Genomic DNA, 19,850 nt, shown 5'->3' with positions numbered 1-19,850 from the left:
CGGGAGTTCACACTGAACGCATACCGCGATCTCCAACAGAGAAGCAGGGACCGCCAGGAGGTTAAGTATCGGCCATATTCACCTGTCCCGTTCCACCGCTGAGCGCCGCCATCTTCCCGGTCTTCGGCCTTTGGCCTTCAGAGGGCGCGATGACGCGCTTAATGCGCGCCGGCGCCGCCCTCTGACTGAACAGTCACAGCCAGGAGACCGGGAAGATGGCGGCGCCCAGCGGTGGAACGGAGGACAGGTGAATATAGTAAGTGCTGGGGGGCCTGAGCTGGCGGCGATACCGGCACCTGACCCCCACAGCGCACCGGTGTCCCCGCCTGCTCAGGCCCCCGGATGGGTGCAGCACATGACAGGATGGGGACGCAGGATGGGTGCAGCACATGACAGGATGGGGACGCAGGATGGGTGCAGCACATACCAGGATGGGGACGCAGGATGGGTGCAGCACATGACAGGATGGGGACGCAAGATGGGGACGCAGGATGGGTGCAGCGCATACCAGGATGGGGACAGCACATGACAGGATGGGGGCGCAGGATGGGTGCAGCACATACCAGGATGGGGACGCAGGATGGGTGCAGCACATACCAGGATGGGGACGCAGGATGGGTGCAGCACATACCAGGATGGGGGCGCAGGATGGGTGCAGCACATGACAGGATGGGGGCGCAGGATGGGTGCAGCACATGACAGGATGGGGACGCAGGATGGGTGCAGCACATGACAGGATGGGGACGCAGGATGGGTGCAGCACATGACAGGATGGGGACGCAGGATGGGTGCAGCACATGACAGGATGGGGACGCAGGATGGGTGCAGCACATGACAGGATGGGGACGCAGGATGGGTGCAGCACATGACAGGATGGGGACGCAGGATGGGTGCAGCACATGACAGGATGGGGACGCAGGATGGGTGCAGCACATGACAGGATGGGGGCGCAGGATAGGTGCAGCACATGACAGGATGGGGACGCAGGATGGGGACGCAGGATGGGTGCAGCACATACCAGGATGGGGACGCAGGATGGGTGCAGCACATGACAGGATGGGGACGCAGGATAGGGACACAGGATGGGTGCAGCACATACCAGGATGGGGACGCAGGATGGGTGCAGCACATGACAGGATGGGGGCGCAGGATGGGTGCAGCACATGACAGGATGGGGACGCAGGATGGGTGCAGCACATGACAGGATGGGTGCAGCACATGACAGGATGGGGACAGCACATGACAGGATGGGGACGCAGGATGGGGACGCAGGATGGGTGCAGCACATACCAGGATGGGGACAGCACATGACAGGATGGGGGCGCAGGATGGGTGCAGCACATGACAGGATGGGGACGCAGGATGGGTGCAGCACATGACAGGATGGGGACGCAGGATGGGTGCAGCACATGACAGGATGGGGACGCAGGATGGGTGCAGCACATGACAGGATGGGGACGCAGGATGGGGACGCAGGGTGGGTGCAGCACATGACAGGATGGGGGCGCAGGATGGGTGCAGCACATGACAGGATAGGGACGCAGGATGGGTGCAGCACATGACAGGATGGGGACGCAGGATGGGGACGCAGGATGGGTGCAGCACATACCAGGATGGGGACAGCACATGACAGGATGGGGGCGCAGGATGGGTGCAGCACATACCAGGATGGGGACGCAGGATGGGTGCAGACCATGACAGGATGGGGACGCAGGATGGGTGCAGCACATGACAGGATGGGGACGCAGGATGGGTGCAGCACATGACAGGATGGGGACGCAGGATGGGTGCAGCACATGACAGGATGGGGACGCAGGATGGAGCAGCACATGACAGGATGGGGACGCAGGATGGGTGCAGCACATGACAGGATGGGGACGCAGGATGGAGCAGCACATACCAGGATGGAGACCATATACCAATATAAATGCTCGCCACCCGGGCGTAGAACGGGTTCAATAGCTAGTACACATTATATCGCTCCAATCATTCAGTCTGCAGCCATCTCGCTCATCTCTCCCAGACACAGTAGTGCTAGTTCAGCCAAGATTTCGGTGAATGGCTCCCGCTTACATATTAGAGTGTCGGATGAACCCACTGATATCAGCAGGTTCAGCTAACATTAGTCTAAGGTGTATGGGAACTCAGGGCCCAACAGACACTACAGACATCTGGATCGTTAGGCTGGCAGATAAATTCGGCCCACTCTGCCGCACACGGGAGCACTCATTCGGCCCACTCTGCCGCACCCCCGAGCGCTCATTCGGCCCACTCTGCCGCACCCCCGAGCGCTCATTCGGCCCACTCTGCCGCAACCCCCGAGCGCTCGTTCGGCCCACTCTGCCGCACCCCCGAGCGCTCGTTCGGCCCACTCTGCCGCACCCCCGAGCGCTCCTCCGGCCCACTCTGCCGCACCCCCGAGCGCTCATTCGGCCCACTCTGTGCACATTCGAGCGCTCATTCGGCCCACTCTGCAGCACACCCGAGCGCTCATTCGGCCCATTCTGCCACACCCCCGAGCGCTCATTCGGCCCACTCTGCCGCACACCCGATCGCTCATTCGTCCCACTCTGCCACACCCCCGAGCGCTCATTCGGCCCACTCTGCCACACATGGGAGCGCTCATTCGGCCCACTCTGCCGCACCCCCGAGCGCTCATTCGGCCCACTCTGCCGCACACCCGATCGCTCATTCGTCCCACTCTGCCACACCCCCGAACGCTCATTCGGCCCACTCTGCCACACATGGGAGCGCTCATTCGGCCCACTCTGCCGCACCCCCGAGCGCTCATTCGTCCCACTCTGCCACACCCCCGAGCGCTCATTCGGCCCACTCTGCCGCACACCCGATCGCTCATTCGTCCCACTCTGCCGCACACGGGAGCGCTCATTCGGCCCACTCTGCCACACATGGGAGCGCTCATTCGGCCCACTCTGCCACACCCCCGAGCGCTCATTCGTCCCACTCTGCCGCACACGGGAGCGCTCATTCGTCCCACTCTGCCGCACCCCCGAGCGCTCATTCGGCCCACTCTGCCGCACCCCCGAGAGCTCATTCGGCCCACTCTGCCGTCCCCCCGAGCGCTCATTCGTCCCACTCTGCCGCACACGGGAGCGCTCATTCGTCCCACTCTGCCGCACCCCCGAGCGCTCATTCGGCCCACTCTGCCGCACCCCCGAGAGCTCATTCGGCCCACTCTGCCGCCCCCCCCCGAGCGCTCGTTCGGCCCACTCTGCCGCACCCCCGAGCGCTCGTTCGGCCCACTCTGCCGCACCCCCGAGCGCTCCTTCGGCCCACTCTGCCGCACCCCCGAGCGCTCCTTCGGCCCACTCTGCCGCACCCCCGAGCGCTCATTCGGCCCACTCTGTGCACATCCGAGCGCTCATTCGGCCCACTCTGCCGCACACCCGAGCGCTCATTCGGCCCACTCTGCCACACCCCCGAGCGCTCATTCGGCCCACTCTGCCGCACACCCGATCGCTCATTCGTCCCACTCTGCCACACCCCCGAGCGCTCATTCGGCCCACTCTGCCACACATGGGAGCGCTCATTCGGCCCACTCTGCCGCACCCCCGAGCGCTCATTCGTCCCACTCTGCCGCACACGGGAGCGCTCATTCGTCCCACTCTGCCGCACCCCCGAGCGCTCATTCGGCCCACTCTGCCACACCCCCGATCGCTCATTCGTCCCACTCTGCCGCACACGGGAGCGCTCATTCGGCCCACTCTGCCACACATGGGAGCGCTCATTCGTCCCACTCTGCCACACACGGGAGCGCTCATTCGTCCCGAGCTCTCTATGAGAGAGCTGCTAGCAGACATGTCGGGGGTCCCATATACATAAGACTGTCAGGCAAACCTGTCACTATCAGTGGGTTTGGCCGATGTCAGTGTAATGTGTATGAGGGGGCTTAACAATTATCCTGTAATAATAGAATATTTGTCAGTAATGCCATAACTGCGAGTCTTTCATTTCAGGATTTTAATTGTACAGATCTTCTACATGTTCTCACCCAACTAATAAAACCTATAGACAATTCTATTAGTTGTCAACAACCAGATATATTTGATGCAAGTTTATGGAAATGAGATACTTTGTATTACCATTAGTGATGAGCGTCCGTGCTCGTATAATGTGTTATCTGAGCATGCTCCGGGGTTATCTCAGTATCTTGTAGCGCTCGTATATTATGTTCACCTCCCTGCGGCTGCATGTCCCCTGGCTGTTGGACAGACACAACACATGCAGGGATCGCCTGTTTGTTAGGGAATCCCCACGTGTTCAGGCTGTCTACAGCCGCAAATCATGCAGCAGCAGGGACTCAACATAATATACGAGCATGCGCAGATAACACTTTATTCAGCAGGTTCCCTCATCACCAGTTACCATCAGGATTGTAGAAAGCACAAAAACTGAACCACTCAAGGGGCTTCTGAATATTGTGCCCAGCACTGGGCATTCTGCAGACATTCATAAGAGTTGGAGTTACATGTTGGTAAGTATGCAGGATTGTAATGGTCTATGAAAATTGTATAGTTGTTATAACAAGCCAGACTGGCTCATACATTACTTTATTAGCTTCCGAAACTTTACAATTTTATAGTTGTTCTGCACAGATGGAAATAAAAAACAAAATTTACCATTTACATTTCAAGAGCATCACATCGGAAAACGTAGAATAAGTGAATGTGGACTTACAGTGGCACCAGCCCAGGTGACAGCACCAGTGGAGTCTGAAGCACTTGCCATGGCTGTGGGTAGCGCAGATGGATAGTCCGTCACAGGGCTTGAAATCCGGCCGCCCAGCACAGCTCCGGGCCAACGCTTGCGCTTCATCCACCTTATCGTTTTTCAGGCACTTTTGGGCAGCTGTGGCTGTCATCTCTGCCTAGACGCCTCTTCGGAGGCAGGAGAGATGGGCCGAAAGCTGAGGGAACGCAGGATGCCTGAAACTGGAAGGAAATGTGCTTTTAGAATAAAATGACAAATCGAATGAGAAGAGTCACAAGAGAGATACAGGTTCACATAGAGAGAAAACACAAAGCCCACGGCAGACAGAAGTGCCACTGCCAGCACCTGGGGAAGGCTGAACACACATGCCCCCTAGAGGGCTGCACTAGGTATAACACGCTGAACACTGATCGCACTAGTGACCTGCTGTTCACACTTTGCACCCGTCGTCCGGACATGCCCCCTAGAGGGCTGCACTAGGTATAACACGCTGAGCACTGATCGCACTAGTGACCTGCTGTTCACACTTTGCACCCATCGTCCGGACATGCCCCCTAGAGGGCTGCACTAGGTATAACACGCTGAGCACTGACAGCACTAGTGACCCGCTGTTCACACTTTGCACCCGTCGTCCGGACATGCCCCCTAGAGGGCTGCACTATGTATAACACGCTGAGCACTGATCGCACTAGTGACCTGCTGTTCACACTTTGCACCCGTCGTCCAGATATGCCCCCTAGAGGGCTGCACTAGGTATAACACGCTGAGCACTGACAGCACTAGTGACCTGCTGTTCACACTTTGCACCCGTCATCCAGATATGCCCCCTAGAGGGCTGCACTAGGTATAACACGCTGAGCACTGACAGCACTAGTGACCCGCTGTTCACACTTTGCACCCGTCGTCCGGACATGCCCCCTAGAGGGCTATACTATGTATAACACGCTGAGCACTGATCGCACTAGTGACCCGCTGTTCACACTTTGCACCCGTCATCCAGATATGCCCCCTAGAGGGCTGCACTAGGTATAACACGCTGAGCACTGACAGCACTAGTGACCCGCTGTTCACACTTTGCACCCGTCGTCCGGACATGCCCCCTAGAGGGCTATACTATGTATAACACGCTGAGCACTGATCGCACTAGTGACCTGCTGTTCACACTTTGCACCCGTCGTCCAGATATGCCCCCTAGAGGGCTGCACTAGGTATAACACGCTGAGCACTGATCGCACTAGTGACCTGCTGTTCACACTTTGCACCCGTCGTCCGGACATGCCCCCTAGAGGGCTACACTAGGTATAACACGCTGAGCACTGATCACACTAGTGACCTGCTGTTCACACTTTGCACCCATCGTCCAGACATGCCCCCTAGAGGGCTACACTAGGTATAACACGCTGAGCACTGAGCACTGATCACACTAGTGACCTGCTGTTCACACTTTGCACCCATCGTCCGGACATGCCCCCTAGAGGGCTGCACTAGGTATAACACGCTGAGCACTGATCGCACTAGTGACCTGCTGTTCACACTTTGCACCCGTCGTCCGGACATGCCCCCTAGAGGGCTACACTAGGTATAACACGCTGAGCACTGATCACACTAGTGACCCGCTGTTCACACTTTGCACCCGTCGTCCGGACATGCCCCCTAGAGGGCTACACTAGGTATAACACGCTGAGCACTGATCACACTAGTGACCCGCTGTTCACACTTTGCACCCGTCGTCCGGACATGCCCCCTAGAGGGCTACACTAGGTATAACACGCTGAGCACTGATCGCACTAGTGACCTGCTGTTCACACTTTGCACCCGTCGTCCAGATATGCCCCCTAGAGGGCTGCACTAGGTATAACACGCTGAGCACTGACAGCACTAGTGACCCGCTGTTCACACTTTGCACCCGTCGTCCGGACATGCCCCCTAGAGGGCTATACTATGTATAACACGCTGAGCACTGATCACACTAGTGACCCGCTGTTCACACTTTGCACCCGTCGTCCGGACATGCCCCCTAGAGGGCTATACTATGTATAACACGCTGAGCACTGATCGCACTAGTGACCTGCTGTTCACACTTTGCACCCGTCGTCCAGATATGCCCCCTAGAGGGCTGCACTAGGTATAACACGCTGAGCACTGACAGCACTAGTGACCCGCTGTTCACACTTTGCACCCGTCGTCCGGACATGCCCCCTAGAGGGCTATACTATGTATAACACGCTGAGCACTGATCGCACTAGTGACCTGCTGTTCACACTTTGCACCCGTCGTCCAGATATGCCCCCTAGAGGGCTGCACTAGGTATAACACGCTGAGCACTGATCACACTAGTGACCTGCTGTTCACACTTTGCACCCATCGTCCAGACATGCCCCCTAGAGGGCTACACTAGGTATAACACGCTGAGCACTGAGCACTGATCACACTAGTGACCTGCTGTTCACACTTTGCACCCATCGTCCGGACATGCCCCCTAGAGGGCTGCACTAGGTATAACACGCTGAGCACTGATCGCACTAGTGACCTGCTGTTCACACTTTGCACCCGTGGTCCGGACATGCCCCCTAGAGGGCTACACTAGGTATAACACGCTGAGCACTGATCACACTAGTGACCCGCTGTTCACACTTTGCACCCGTCGTCCGGACATGCCCCCTAGAGGGCTACACTAGGTATAACACGCTGAGCACTGATCGCACTAGTGACCCGCTGTTCACACTTTGCACCCGTCATCCAGATATGCCCCCTAGAGGGCTGCACTAGGTATAACACGCTGAGCACTGACAGCACTAGTGACCCGCTGTTCACACTTTGCACCCGTCGTCCGGACATGCCCCCTAGAGGGCTATACTATGTATAACACGCTGAGCACTGATCGCACTAGTGACCTGCTGTTCACACTTTGCACCCGTCGTCCAGATATGCCCCCTAGAGGGCTGCACTAGGTATAACACGCTGAGCACTGATCGCACTAGTGACCTGCTGTTCACACTTTGCACCCGTCGTCCGGACATGCCCCCTAGAGGGCTACACTAGGTATAACACGCTGAGCACTGATCACACTAGTGACCTGCTGTTCACACTTTGCACCCATCGTCCAGACATGCCCCCTAGAGGGCTACACTAGGTATAACACGCTGAGCACTGAGCACTGATCACACTAGTGACCTGCTGTTCACACTTTGCACCCATCGTCCGGACATGCCCCCTAGAGGGCTGCACTAGGTATAACACGCTGAGCACTGATCGCACTAGTGACCTGCTGTTCACACTTTGCACCCGTCGTCCGGACATGCCCCCTAGAGGGCTACACTAGGTATAACACGCTGAGCACTGATCACACTAGTGACCCGCTGTTCACACTTTGCACCCGTCGTCCGGACATGCCCCCTAGAGGGCTACACTAGGTATAACACGCTGAGCACTGATCACACTAGTGACCCGCTGTTCACACTTTGCACCCGTCGTCCAGATATGCCCCCTAGAGGGCTGCACTAGGTATAACACGCTGAGCACTGATCACACTAGTGACCCGCTGTTCACACTTTGCACCCGTCGTCCGGACATGCCCCCTAGAGGGCTACACTAGGTATAACACGCTGAGCACTGATCACACTAGTGACCCGCTGTTCACACTTTGCACCCGTCGTCCGGACATGCCCCCTAGAGGGCTATACTATGTATAACACGCTGAGCACTGATCGCACTAGTGACCTGCTGTTCACACTTTGCACCCGTCGTCCAGATATGCCCCCTAGAGGGCTGCACTAGGTATAACACGCTGAGCACTGACAGCACTAGTGACCCGCTGTTCACACTTTGCACCCGTCGTCCGGACATGCCCCCTAGAGGGCTATACTATGTATAACACGCTGAGCACTGATCGCACTAGTGACCTGCTGTTCACACTTTGCACCCGTCGTCCAGATATGCCCCCTAGAGGGCTGCACTAGGTATAACACGCTGAGCACTGATCGCACTAGTGACCTGCTGTTCACACTTTGCACCCGTCGTCCGGACATGCCCCCTAGAGGGATACACTAGGTATAACACGCTGAGCACTGATCACACTAGTGACCTGCTGTTCACACTTTGCACCCATCGTCCAGACATGCCCCCTAGAGGGCTACACTAGGTATAACACGCTGAGCACTGAGCACTGATCACACTAGTGACCTGCTGTTCACACTTTGCACCCGTCGTCCGGACATGCCCCCTAGAGGGCTATACTATGTATAACACGCTGAGCACTGATCGCACTAGTGACCTGCTGTTCACACTTTGCACCCGTCGTCCAGATATGCCTCCTAGAGGGCTGCACTAGGTATAACACGCTGAGCACTGATCGCACTAGTGACCTGCTGTTCACACTTTGCACCCGTCGTCCGGACATGCCCCCTAGAGGGCTACACTAGGTATAACACGCTGAGCACTGATCACACTAGTGACCTGCTGTTCACACTTTGCACCCATCGTCCAGACATGCCCCCTAGAGGGCTACACTAGGTATAACACGCTGAGCACTGAGCACTGATCGCACTAGTGACCTGCTGTTCACACTTTGCACCCGTCGTCCGGACATGCCCCCTAGAGGGCTACACTAGGTATAACACGCTGAGCACTGATCACACTAGTGACCCGCTGTTCACACTTTGCACCCGTCGTCCGGACATGCCCCCTAGAGGGCTACACTAGGTATAACACGCTGAGCACTGATCACACTAGTGACCCGCTGTTCACACTTTGCACCCGTCGTCCAGATATGCCCCCTAGAGGGCTGCACTAGGTATAACACGCTGAGCACTGATCACACTAGTGACCCGCTGTTCACACTTTGCACCCGTCGTCCGGACATGCCCCCTAGAGGGCTACACTAGGTATAACACGCTGAGCACTGATCACACTAGTGACCCGCTGTTCACACTTTGCACCCGTCGTCCGGACATGCCCCCTAGAGGGCTATACTATGTATAACACGCTGAGCACTGATCGCACTAGTGACCTGCTGTTCACACTTTGCACCCGTCGTCCAGATATGCCCCCTAGAGGGCTGCACTAGGTATAACACGCTGAGCACTGACAGCACTAGTGACCCGCTGTTCACACTTTGCACCCGTCGTCCGGACATGCTCCCTAGAGGGCTGCACTAGGTATAACACGCTGAGCACTGATCGCACTAGTGACCTGCTGTTCACACTTTGCACCCGTCGTCCAGATATGCCCCTAGAGGGCTGCACTAGGTATAACACGCTGAGCACTGATCGCACTAGTGACCTGCTGTTCACACTTTGCACCCGTCGTCCGGACATGCTCCCTAGAGGGCTACACTAGGTATAACACGCTGAGCACTGATCGCACTAGTGACCTGCTGTTCACACTTTGCACCCATCGTCCGGACATGCCCCCTAGAGGGCTACACTAGGTATAACACGCTGAGCACTGATCACACTAGTGACCCGCTGTTCACACTTTGCACCCGTCGTCCGGACATGCTCCCTAGAGGGCTACACTAGGTATAACACGCTGAGCACTGATCGCACTAGTGACCCGCTGTTCACACTTTGCACCCATCGTCCGGACATGCCCCCTAGAGGGCTGCACTAGGTATAACACGCTGAGCACTGATCGCACTAGTGACCTGCTGTTCACACTTTGCACCCATCGTCCGGACATGCCCCCTAGAGGGCTGGCACTGGGTATAACACGCTGAGCACTGATCGCACTAGTGACCTGCTGTTCACACTTTGCACCCGTCGTCCGGTGTCATATTGAAACCAGTAAATCTTTTCCGCATATATTCTATATACTTATATAGCCTCTAATCAGAGAGCTTTTTTACGCGAAGCTTGAGGTAATACCACCTTTCTACCACTAGGTGCAGAGGCATTTCTTTTTGTCCTCTGTATTCACCCACCGGTCTCCTTACAGCAGATTGCAAAAGTAGTCATCCCCCTTGGCATTTTTAGTGTTTTGCTACCTAAACACCTGGACGTTCAGAGTTTTTTTTTCTGAGAGTTTGTATTAGTTCATCTAAAGAACATTTGTTTTTTGTTTTATTGTGAAGCAAAAAACAAATAGGATAAAATTATTGAAAACGCCAGTGTGCATAACTATTCACCCCCCTAAAGTCAGTACTTTGTAGAGCCTCCTTTTGCGGCAATTTCAGCTGCAAGTTGCTTTGGGTAAGTCTCTGAGCTTTCACATCTTGCCACTGGAAGTTTTGCCCTGACTTGTTTGGAGAGCTCCTTGGTCTTCATGGCGTTTGGTTAGTGGTGCCTCTTGCTTAATGGTTTTGAGCCTCTGTTGCCATTCAGAGAAGGTGTGTATATACTGACAGACTGTGTGACACTTAGATTGCACACAGGTGGACTTCCTGCCACTAAGAATGGGACTTATGAAGGGAATTGCTTGCACCAGAAATTTTAAGGGGTTTTATAGCAAAAGGGGTGAATTAGTGATGAGCGAATATACTCGTTGCTTGGGTATTCTCGAGCACGCTCGGGTGGTCTCCAAGTATTTTTTGACTGCTCGGAGATATAGTTTGTCTTGCCACAGCTGCATGATTAAGGCTATGTGCACACGTTGTGGATTTTGCTGCGGATCCGCAGTGGATTGGTCGCTGCGGATCCGCAGCAGTTTTCCATGCATTGTGCAGTACCATGTAAATGTATGAAAAATGAAATCCGCAGTGCACATGGTGCGGAAAATACCACGTGGAAACGATGATGTATTTTCCGCAGCATGTCAATTCTTAGTGCGGATTCTGCAGCAGTTTACACCGGCTCCGTAACAGGAATCCGCAGGTGTAAAACCGCAGGTGGAATCCGCACAAAAACTGCAGGTAATCCGCAGTGCGTTTTACCTGCGGATTTTGCAAAAACGGTGCGGAAAAATCCACACACGAATCCGCAACGTGTGCACATAGCCTAACAGCTGCTAGCCAGCCTGAGTACATGTGGGGGTTGCCTGGTTGCTAGGGAACCCCCACATGTAATCAAACTGTTTAATAGCCGTAAATCATTCAGCTGAAGCAACGAAAACTAAATCTCCGAGCACTACAATACTTGGAGATCACCAGAGCAACGAGTATACTCGCTCATTACTAGAGAATACATATATATGCACATGCCAATTTTTAGTCATATGATCTCATAAATTTAATGTTTACCCATATTTTTCTCACTTCACCAACTTACACCGTTTAGTGCTGATGCATCACACACAAATCTGATTACAAAAGTACGGTATTTAAACACAGGTTGTAATGTGACAAAACAGGTAAAAAGCCAAAGGGGGATGAATACATTCACAAGCCACTGTATCTCCAAGCACCAGGACCGCGCACAGGCAAAGCGCCAGGACCGCGCACAGGCAAAGCGCCAGGACCGCGCACAGGCAAAGCGCCAGGACCGCGCACAGGCAAAGCGCCAGGACCGCGCACAGGCAAAGCGCCAGGACCGCGCACAGGCAAAGCGCCAGGACCGCGCACAGGCAAAGCGCCAGGACCGCGCACAGACAAAGCGCCAGGACCGCGCACAGACAAAGCGCCAGGACCGCGCACAGACAAAGCGCCAGGAGCGCGCACAGGCAAAGCGCCAGGAGCGCGCACAGGCAAAGCGCCAGGAGCGCGCACAGGCAAAGCGCCAGGAGCGCGCACAGGCAAAGCGCCAGGAGCGCGCACAGGCAAAGCGCCAGGAGCGCGCACAGGCAAAGCGCCAGGAGCGCGCACAGGCAAAGCGTCAGGACCGCGCACGGACAAAGAACCAGGACCGCGCACGGACAAAGAACCAGGACCGCGCACAGACAAAGAACCAGGACCGCGCACTGACAAAGTTGAGGGATTGTCCACGATGTCTGGCTTGGTCAGTGCAGCCATGTCTTCACCACACCGGGTAACGTTACTACTACTAAATATTATAGTTTTATTATTAGTTGTTCACTGAAAGCTACCTATGCACAGACTACATAAAGCTCATTGTATAGGACCCTTCGTGTCCCCTGAGGAAGCCAACGCTGCTTTATGTCCGTGCCTAGAGACGCCCGTATATTGGGTAATGTCATACAGATGATATAAACCTCAATACTTAGGACCATCTGTTAAACGACAGACACCACCAGCGTAGACTAACCCTATAAACCAGCAAGGAAGTCTCTGGTTCTGCCAAGGAGTCTATCATTATAAAAGAAAAAAAAATAGTTTTCTATTGCAGATGTGAACAAAGTAATCAACCATCCAAAACATAGAATGTCCCTCTGGCTATCCTTCACAAAGGCCCCAGCATCAATAGCTACATGCCTTGTGCCTTTTAAATGCTGGGGAACTGCATCAATAAGAGTTTTTAATTAAACCCCATAATATCAATTACACATTTTACATGAAAAACAAAAACAAAAAAGAGCAATGAGCAATCACATTACACGAGTGTAGACACATTACACCAGTAAATCCTTTACGGCAACCTCTATTTGAGCTAGGAAATGACAAAAAACATCAATTACAAGGAACCTTAGTTATACAGCTCCAAGTCCTGGAAACAACTGTCCAGAAACTTACAATTCACAAAAAAAAGTTCTCATAGGTTCATCTATAAATAATACACAGTTACTTTTGTGAATAGTTCAGACAAAGGGGTTGGGATTAGGTTACACGGAACTATCTGCTCCTTACTAGGGGACGTCAAACCTTAAAAGGATAAAAATCATCGGTTACACTGGAGACACCTATATCTTCTTGTGCCCTATGCTGAGAGTCAGAATACAACAAAGCAGCAACAGCCAATGATAAAACACAAATTAATAAAAGTACAAACATAACTAAATTCCTCTGTAAAATACAGGGTTGGTGTCAGCATCTGGCAAAACCGGGCAAATGCCAGTGCACAGAACACTTTACAGGGAGCCATCAGCAGAAAATATCATATTGTTTAAATCAGGTTTTTGTGTAATTTTTTTTTTATTTTATTTTTGGAAATTGTTTTTTTTTCTCATATTAAAATCTTTATTAAAAAAAAAAGTTGAAATCTTATCGTTTTCATAATTTTCAGAATGGCTGCTGGTGCTTTTGTAGACTTCATGTTTCAGGAAACACCACATGTACATTAACCATAATAGATGCTGACCCTTATGTATTATTGAAGCATCTAATGAGCGTGTGTAAAGGTCACTGTAAAAGGAGAGGAAGCGGGAGGAGGTGTGATATAACCTATTGTGATTGATGAATCCAGTGTTATCAGTTTGTATGGAGGGGTTACTTGTCACTGTAATCATGCCTCTGAATTTAAGAGAGGCTGCTGACAACTCGTAAGGCCCCTTCACATTTAGGCTACTTTCACACTAGCGTCGTACGACGCACATCGCAATGTGTCGTTTTGCAGAAAAAACGCATCCTGCAAAGTTGTTTGCAGGATGCATTTTTTTCTCCATAGGCTTGTATTAGCGACGCATTGCCACACGTCGCAAACGTCGTGTTGTGGCGGACCGTCGGCACCAAAAAACATTGTTTGTAACATTTTTTGGTGCGTTGTGTCCGCCTTTTCCGCGTGCGCATGCGCGGCCGGAACTCCGCCCCGCAACTCACAATGGGGCAGCGGATGCGTTGTAATAATGCATCCGCTGCCCCCGTTGTGCTGCGTTGTCACAGGATGCGTCGGTACGTCGGCCCGACGCACTGCGATGGGCCGACGCTAATGTGAAAGTTGAAAAGATAGAAGGTTATGACTCAAATAGCTCTAGTGGCCAGTGTAAAAATTGCAAGATTACCAATATTGTCTCTTAGATTCATACTTACTGACTTTTCAGGGACAGATTTCAGAGGGTTAATTATCATCAGCAAATAGGCAATTTATTTATCGATAAGCAAATACAATGGCAAACCATGACGGCATCTTCTGAGCTTTCCCATTGGCTTGTTTTGGAAAGTATAGAGTGTGCTTTCTTTTAACAGTTTCACATTTTTAGAAATCTGAGCAGGTCAAAAACCGTGGAAAAGCCTGAAAATCTGCACAGTAAGCCATATTTACACAGAAATGCTTATGTTCATTCTTCTGAGCGGTTTCTGAGGAATTATTGGAAAATCCTTGTTTTATCTGCTGCAGATTTAGCAGTTCTCTAAGTGCTGAGCTGTGTATAACCCCGCCCACATCACTGTTGGCAGCTTTCTGCCTATGCACAGTGACAAGCAGTAATGTGGGTGGGTTACAGAGCAGGACTACATGGCACTAGACACCTAGTCCTGTAGTGATAATCTCCTGCTGATAAAACACTGATTTTATTGAAACTACAACTAGCAGCCCTGTGAGTGACACATCGTTGGAATCAGGGTCTCTATCTCTACATTATCCAGCTCTTAGATTACGTGGCAAAAACCTGGTGACAGATTCCATACAGAAGGTGAAATTCGCAATGAAAATATGCAGGAAAAATGAAAGTTTTTTTTGTTTCGGAAAACCACTCTAACTGGCTACAATTGGTCTTTAAAAAAAAAATCTGTTCTTTTTTCACCTTCCCCGAGTCTAGGATGGAGTTTTCACCGCTTGTTCTGTTATCGTCCACAGCGCTGAGATTACGGCAAGAACATGTCAACCAGTAACTGAAGTCAGAGGTTCTGCCCAAACTGGTGGCACAAGCCACTAAGAACCGCTGAGCCCAGTGATTGGCTGCAGCGCTGCTGACAAGACATTAGCACTGCAGATAATAACAGATGATGGGAGCAGCAGTGCAGATTCAGGAGGGCAAGATGAGGACAGATGATTTTTTGTTAAAGCAAACTGCGCCTGGGCACAAGGTTATTCCAAACCCCTTTAGGGTATGTGCACACGTGGCAGATTTGGCCCTGCGGATCCGCAGCAGTTTTCCATGCGTTGTACAGTATCATCTAAACCTATGGAAAACCAAGTCCACAGTGCACATGATGGAAAATTCTGTGCAGAAACGCAGCGGTTTATTTTCTGCAGCATGTCAATTCTTTATGCGGAATCAGCAGCGTTTTACATCTATTCCATTACAGAAATCCGCAGGTGTAAAAAAAAAAAAAAAAACAGGGAATCCGCACAAAAACCTCACAAAATCGGCAGGGAATCCGCAACGTGTGCACATACCCTAAAGGGGGTGCAAATTTAATATTCTATACCTCAGGGCAATTTCGGTGCAGGGAAAAAAAAAAAATCAGCATCATGTGAATATGGTACCGGCCAAAAAATGCTGAAAACAGTAGCTAAAACATTGGTGTAAATGCTAACAAAAAATGATAACAGAAATGCCAAGAAAACAGCAGAGAAAAGCAGCGATTCCTAAAGCATCTTACAATTGAGAAACAGATATTTAAGCCAGTAGGAAAATACCAGTGTGAACATACCCGAACTGTCCCCTGTGGGAGTGCAGGTACACGCTCCAGAAGTAACACTAATCACGGGTTGTATTAGTCACAGAAATGCATGAGACAAGTCGGCTGCACTCGCTGCGCCCCACCGCTGCACTCGCTGCGCCCCACCGCTGCACTCCACCGTTGCACCCGCTGCGCCCCACCGCTGCACTCCACCGTTGCACCCACTGCGCCCCACCGTTGCACCCACTGCGCCCCACTCACTGCGCCCCACCACTGCACTCGCTGCGCCCCACCGCTGCACCCGCTGCGCTCCACCGTTGCACTCACTGCGCCCCACCGCTGCACTCCACCGTTGCACCCGCTGCGCCCCACCGCTGCACTCCACCGTTGCACTCACTGCGCCCCACCGCTGCACTCACTGCGCCCCACCGCTGCACTCACTGCGCCCCACCGCGCCCCACCGCTGCACTCACTGCGCCCCACCGCTGCACTCACTGCTGCACCCGACCGCTGCACCCCACTGCTGCACCCCACCGCTGCACTCACTCCTGGTCGCCAATTCTGATCTTCTATTCCATTTTCATGACTGTCCAAACCGATCCGCCGAGTAACTGGTGCAAACCCCAGTGACTATTATGGCTTTGTCTGCTTGTTATTACTTGTCCATTTTTAGAAAAGAAAAAAGTTCTGCACGTTGTATTTTTTTCTTCCACTCGAAGAACTGACACATAACGGAACCCAGACAGACCCCGTAATAAAGACCCAAACCAATCACCAAACCCAAGGATGCACCAGGAAGATCAGACTGGATCATAAAATATATACCTTTAATAATTAATTAATTAGCAGTGATAGAATATATAAAAACAATAGATTCAGCAAAAATATATGATAAAAATTATACAAAAAAGTGTGCAACACAGAACGGCGTATAAGAATTACACAAGTGGAAACCCATAAGCACAATTTAACAATAATCACTTATATAGATTGTGCAAGGTAAGTACCGTAATCCCCAAAATCGGGGTATAATAATTCCCTGAGAATTGATGCAACAATCAGGTGAAAAAAAAGTGAAAAAAACAGTAATATCTTAATAAACAAATCCCATGTGCAAAAAAGGTGCTAAGTGCAATTAAATTTAGGGAACTTGGTCCACTTATGTATAGGGTTTTTTTTTTTTCGACATTACACAGTGCCAGCACTGAATAAGGTGCTAAGTGTAAAGTAAATAATCCAGGGTTAACATTAGCACCCTCACCCACATCCTAGGTCTCTGAGCAGAGTCGGCATCTCCTGGAGGTTGGCACCCTCACCCACATCCTAGGTCTCTGAGCAGAGTCGGCATCTCCTGGAGGTTGGCACCCTCAGCCACATCCTAGGTCTCTGAGCAGAGCCAGCATCTCCTGGAGGTTGGCACCCTCAGCCACATCCTAGGTCTCTGAGCAGAGCCAGCATCTCCTGGAGGTTGGCACCCTCACCTACATCCTAGGTCTCTGAGCAGAGTCGGCGTCTCCTGGAGGTTGGCACCCTCACCTACATCCTAGGTCTCTGAGCAGAGCCGGCATCTCCTGGAGGTTGGCACCCTCACCTACATCCTAGGTCTCTGAGCAGAGTCGGCGTCTCCTGGAGGTTGGCACCCTCACCTACATCCTAGGTCTCTGAGCAGAGCCGGCATCTCCTGGAGGTTGGCACCCTCACCTACATCCTAGGTCTCTGAGCAGAGTCGGCGTCTCCTGGAGGTTGGCACCCTCACCCACATCCTAGGTCTCTGAGCAGAGCCGGCGTCTCCTGGAGGTTGGCACCCTCAGCCACATCCTAGGTCTCTGAGCAGAGCCAGCATCTCCTGGAGGTTGGCACCCTCACCTACATCCTAGGTCTCTGAGCAGAGCCGGCATCTCCTGGAGGTTGGCACCCTCAGCCACATCCTAGGTCTCTGAGCAGAGCCGGCATCTCCTGGAGGTTGGCACCCTCACCCACATCCTAGGTCTCTGAGCAGAGCCGGCATCTCCTGGAGGTTGGCACCCTCACCCACATCCTAGGTCTCTGAGCAGAACCGGGGCGTCTCCTGGAGGATGGCACCCTCACCTACATACTAGGTCTCTGAGCAGAACCGGGGAGTCTCCTGGAGGTTGGCACCCTCACCCACATCCTAGGTCTCTGAGCAGAGCCGGCATCTCCTGGAGGTTGGCACCCTCACCCACATCCTAGGTCTCTGAGCAGAGCCGGCATCTCCTGGAGGTTGGCACCCTCACCCACATCCTAGGTCTCTGAGCAGAGCCGGCATCCCCTGGAGGTTGGCACCCTCACCCACATCCTAGGTCTCTGAGCAGAGCCGGCGTCTCCTGGAGGTTGGCACCCTCACCCACATCCTAGGTCTCTGAGCAGAGCCGGCGTCTCCTGGAGGTTGGCACCCTCACCCACATCCTAGGTCTCTGAGCAGAGCCGGCGTCTCCTGGAGGTTGGCACCCTCACCTACATCCTAGGTCTGTAAATCACTTGTGCACCAGCCTAGGTCTGATGATGGACCACACAGGAGCTGCCTGATGGCCGAGAGTCGTCTCTGGGAAGGGCCAGTGGCACGGATTCCTCTACTGTGGGCACATAACCCGCACCCTCAGGTCCCTGGCGCTCACACTGACTTCTATCTGGAGCAGATCAGAGAAATGAAGTCCCCATGTGGTGCCCGGTGTATGTGCCACCAAGGGCCCCGGGTGTGTCAGGGTAGGGGGGCTTCCGAATAAAGCCCCTCCACTACGCCGGCCAGTCCTCTGAGGGCTTTGGCTATGAATCCCGGTCACTCTTTTCTAGGACAGCTCGGGGGCTTTTAACTGTTGCGTAATTTGATGACAATAATCGGCGGCTGAGACCGGTCCAATCCCGGAGATGGAGCAGATGCCGGGGATAATGACACGAGGGTCTGAGCGGCCGCCGGGGGGTCACAGTGCTGACCCTAAGTGTAGCAGCCCCCAGGGACACTGGCATCTGCCAGCACCCACACAAACCAGAGACCCTCGGGCTGCACACAGTACGGGGGGCTCAGGGGATGAATATTAACACTTCGTGGTCCAGTCCATCCTCGCAGCCAGCCCCATGCACAGCTGACTGGCAGGGCGCTCCGCACCCATCTCTGCCCACAGGGTGCCCAGCACCAGACCCCAGCCCAGGACCCTCCCTCCAGGTCCCAGTACCACTGCTCCCACAGACATGATGGGGGTCGTACTCCACACACAAATACACAGAAAATGCTGATGGATCTGCAGGTGACACAAAGTGACCAAACTCTCACCGATCTCACCCGGACGGGTGTGGGGCAGCCGGGAGAGGCAGGGGCTCCATACCCAGACAGCGCCTCTTATTCCCCGGGGAGCGCGGAACTTCAGGGCGCCGGGATCTCCGAGCCACGAACGTCCCCGGGCGCTCAGCAGTGACAGCCGCAGCTCAGCGGTACATCCCGGCAGCAGGTGAGGAGCAGCCCTCGGTCCGCTGTGTGAGAGGACGATGTGCGGGAGCTGCTGACTCCACACCGGGCACTCACCAATGAGTTCCGGCCGCTCCTCTCCCTGTACCCAGCTCAGTGTGCGGGAGAGGCGGCACTGCGCAGGCGCGGCATTCCCCTCCACTCACAAAGTGACAGGAGCAGCCGATGGGCACAAAGCACTGGCTGCCACCCGGCATGTACACACAATACCACACACACGGGCATGTACACACAATACCACACACACACGGGCATGTACACACAATACCACACACACGGGCATGTACACACAATACCACACACACGGGC

At 53.4% G+C, this 19,850-nt stretch overlaps 1 protein-coding gene across 1 annotated transcript in view; it reads right to left on the bottom strand.

Annotated features, from left to right (window-relative positions):
• The window catches only part of C7H3orf70 (chromosome 7 C3orf70 homolog), a 139,520-nt gene extending 119,891 nt beyond the window's left edge, over positions 1-19,629 (bottom strand). Inside the window, exons 1-2 of the mRNA XM_069733554.1 lie at positions 19,350-19,629; positions 4,699-4,952 (exon numbers count right to left, since the gene is read on the bottom strand). Of these exons, the coding sequence (XP_069589655.1) occupies positions 4,699-4,882 (184 nt within the window). The 5' untranslated portion in view covers positions 4,883-4,952; positions 19,350-19,629. The remainder of the gene's footprint in view (positions 1-4,698; positions 4,953-19,349) is intronic.
• Positions 19,630-19,850: the final 221 nt, after the last annotated feature.

The sequence above is a fragment of the Ranitomeya imitator genome, chromosome 7 (assembly GCF_032444005.1).
Source record: "Ranitomeya imitator isolate aRanImi1 chromosome 7, aRanImi1.pri, whole genome shotgun sequence".
NCBI lineage: Eukaryota > Metazoa > Chordata > Amphibia > Anura > Dendrobatidae > Ranitomeya > Ranitomeya imitator.
The sequence above is the reverse complement of the archived record's forward strand: the minus strand, read 5'-3'. Positions and strand labels throughout refer to the sequence as shown.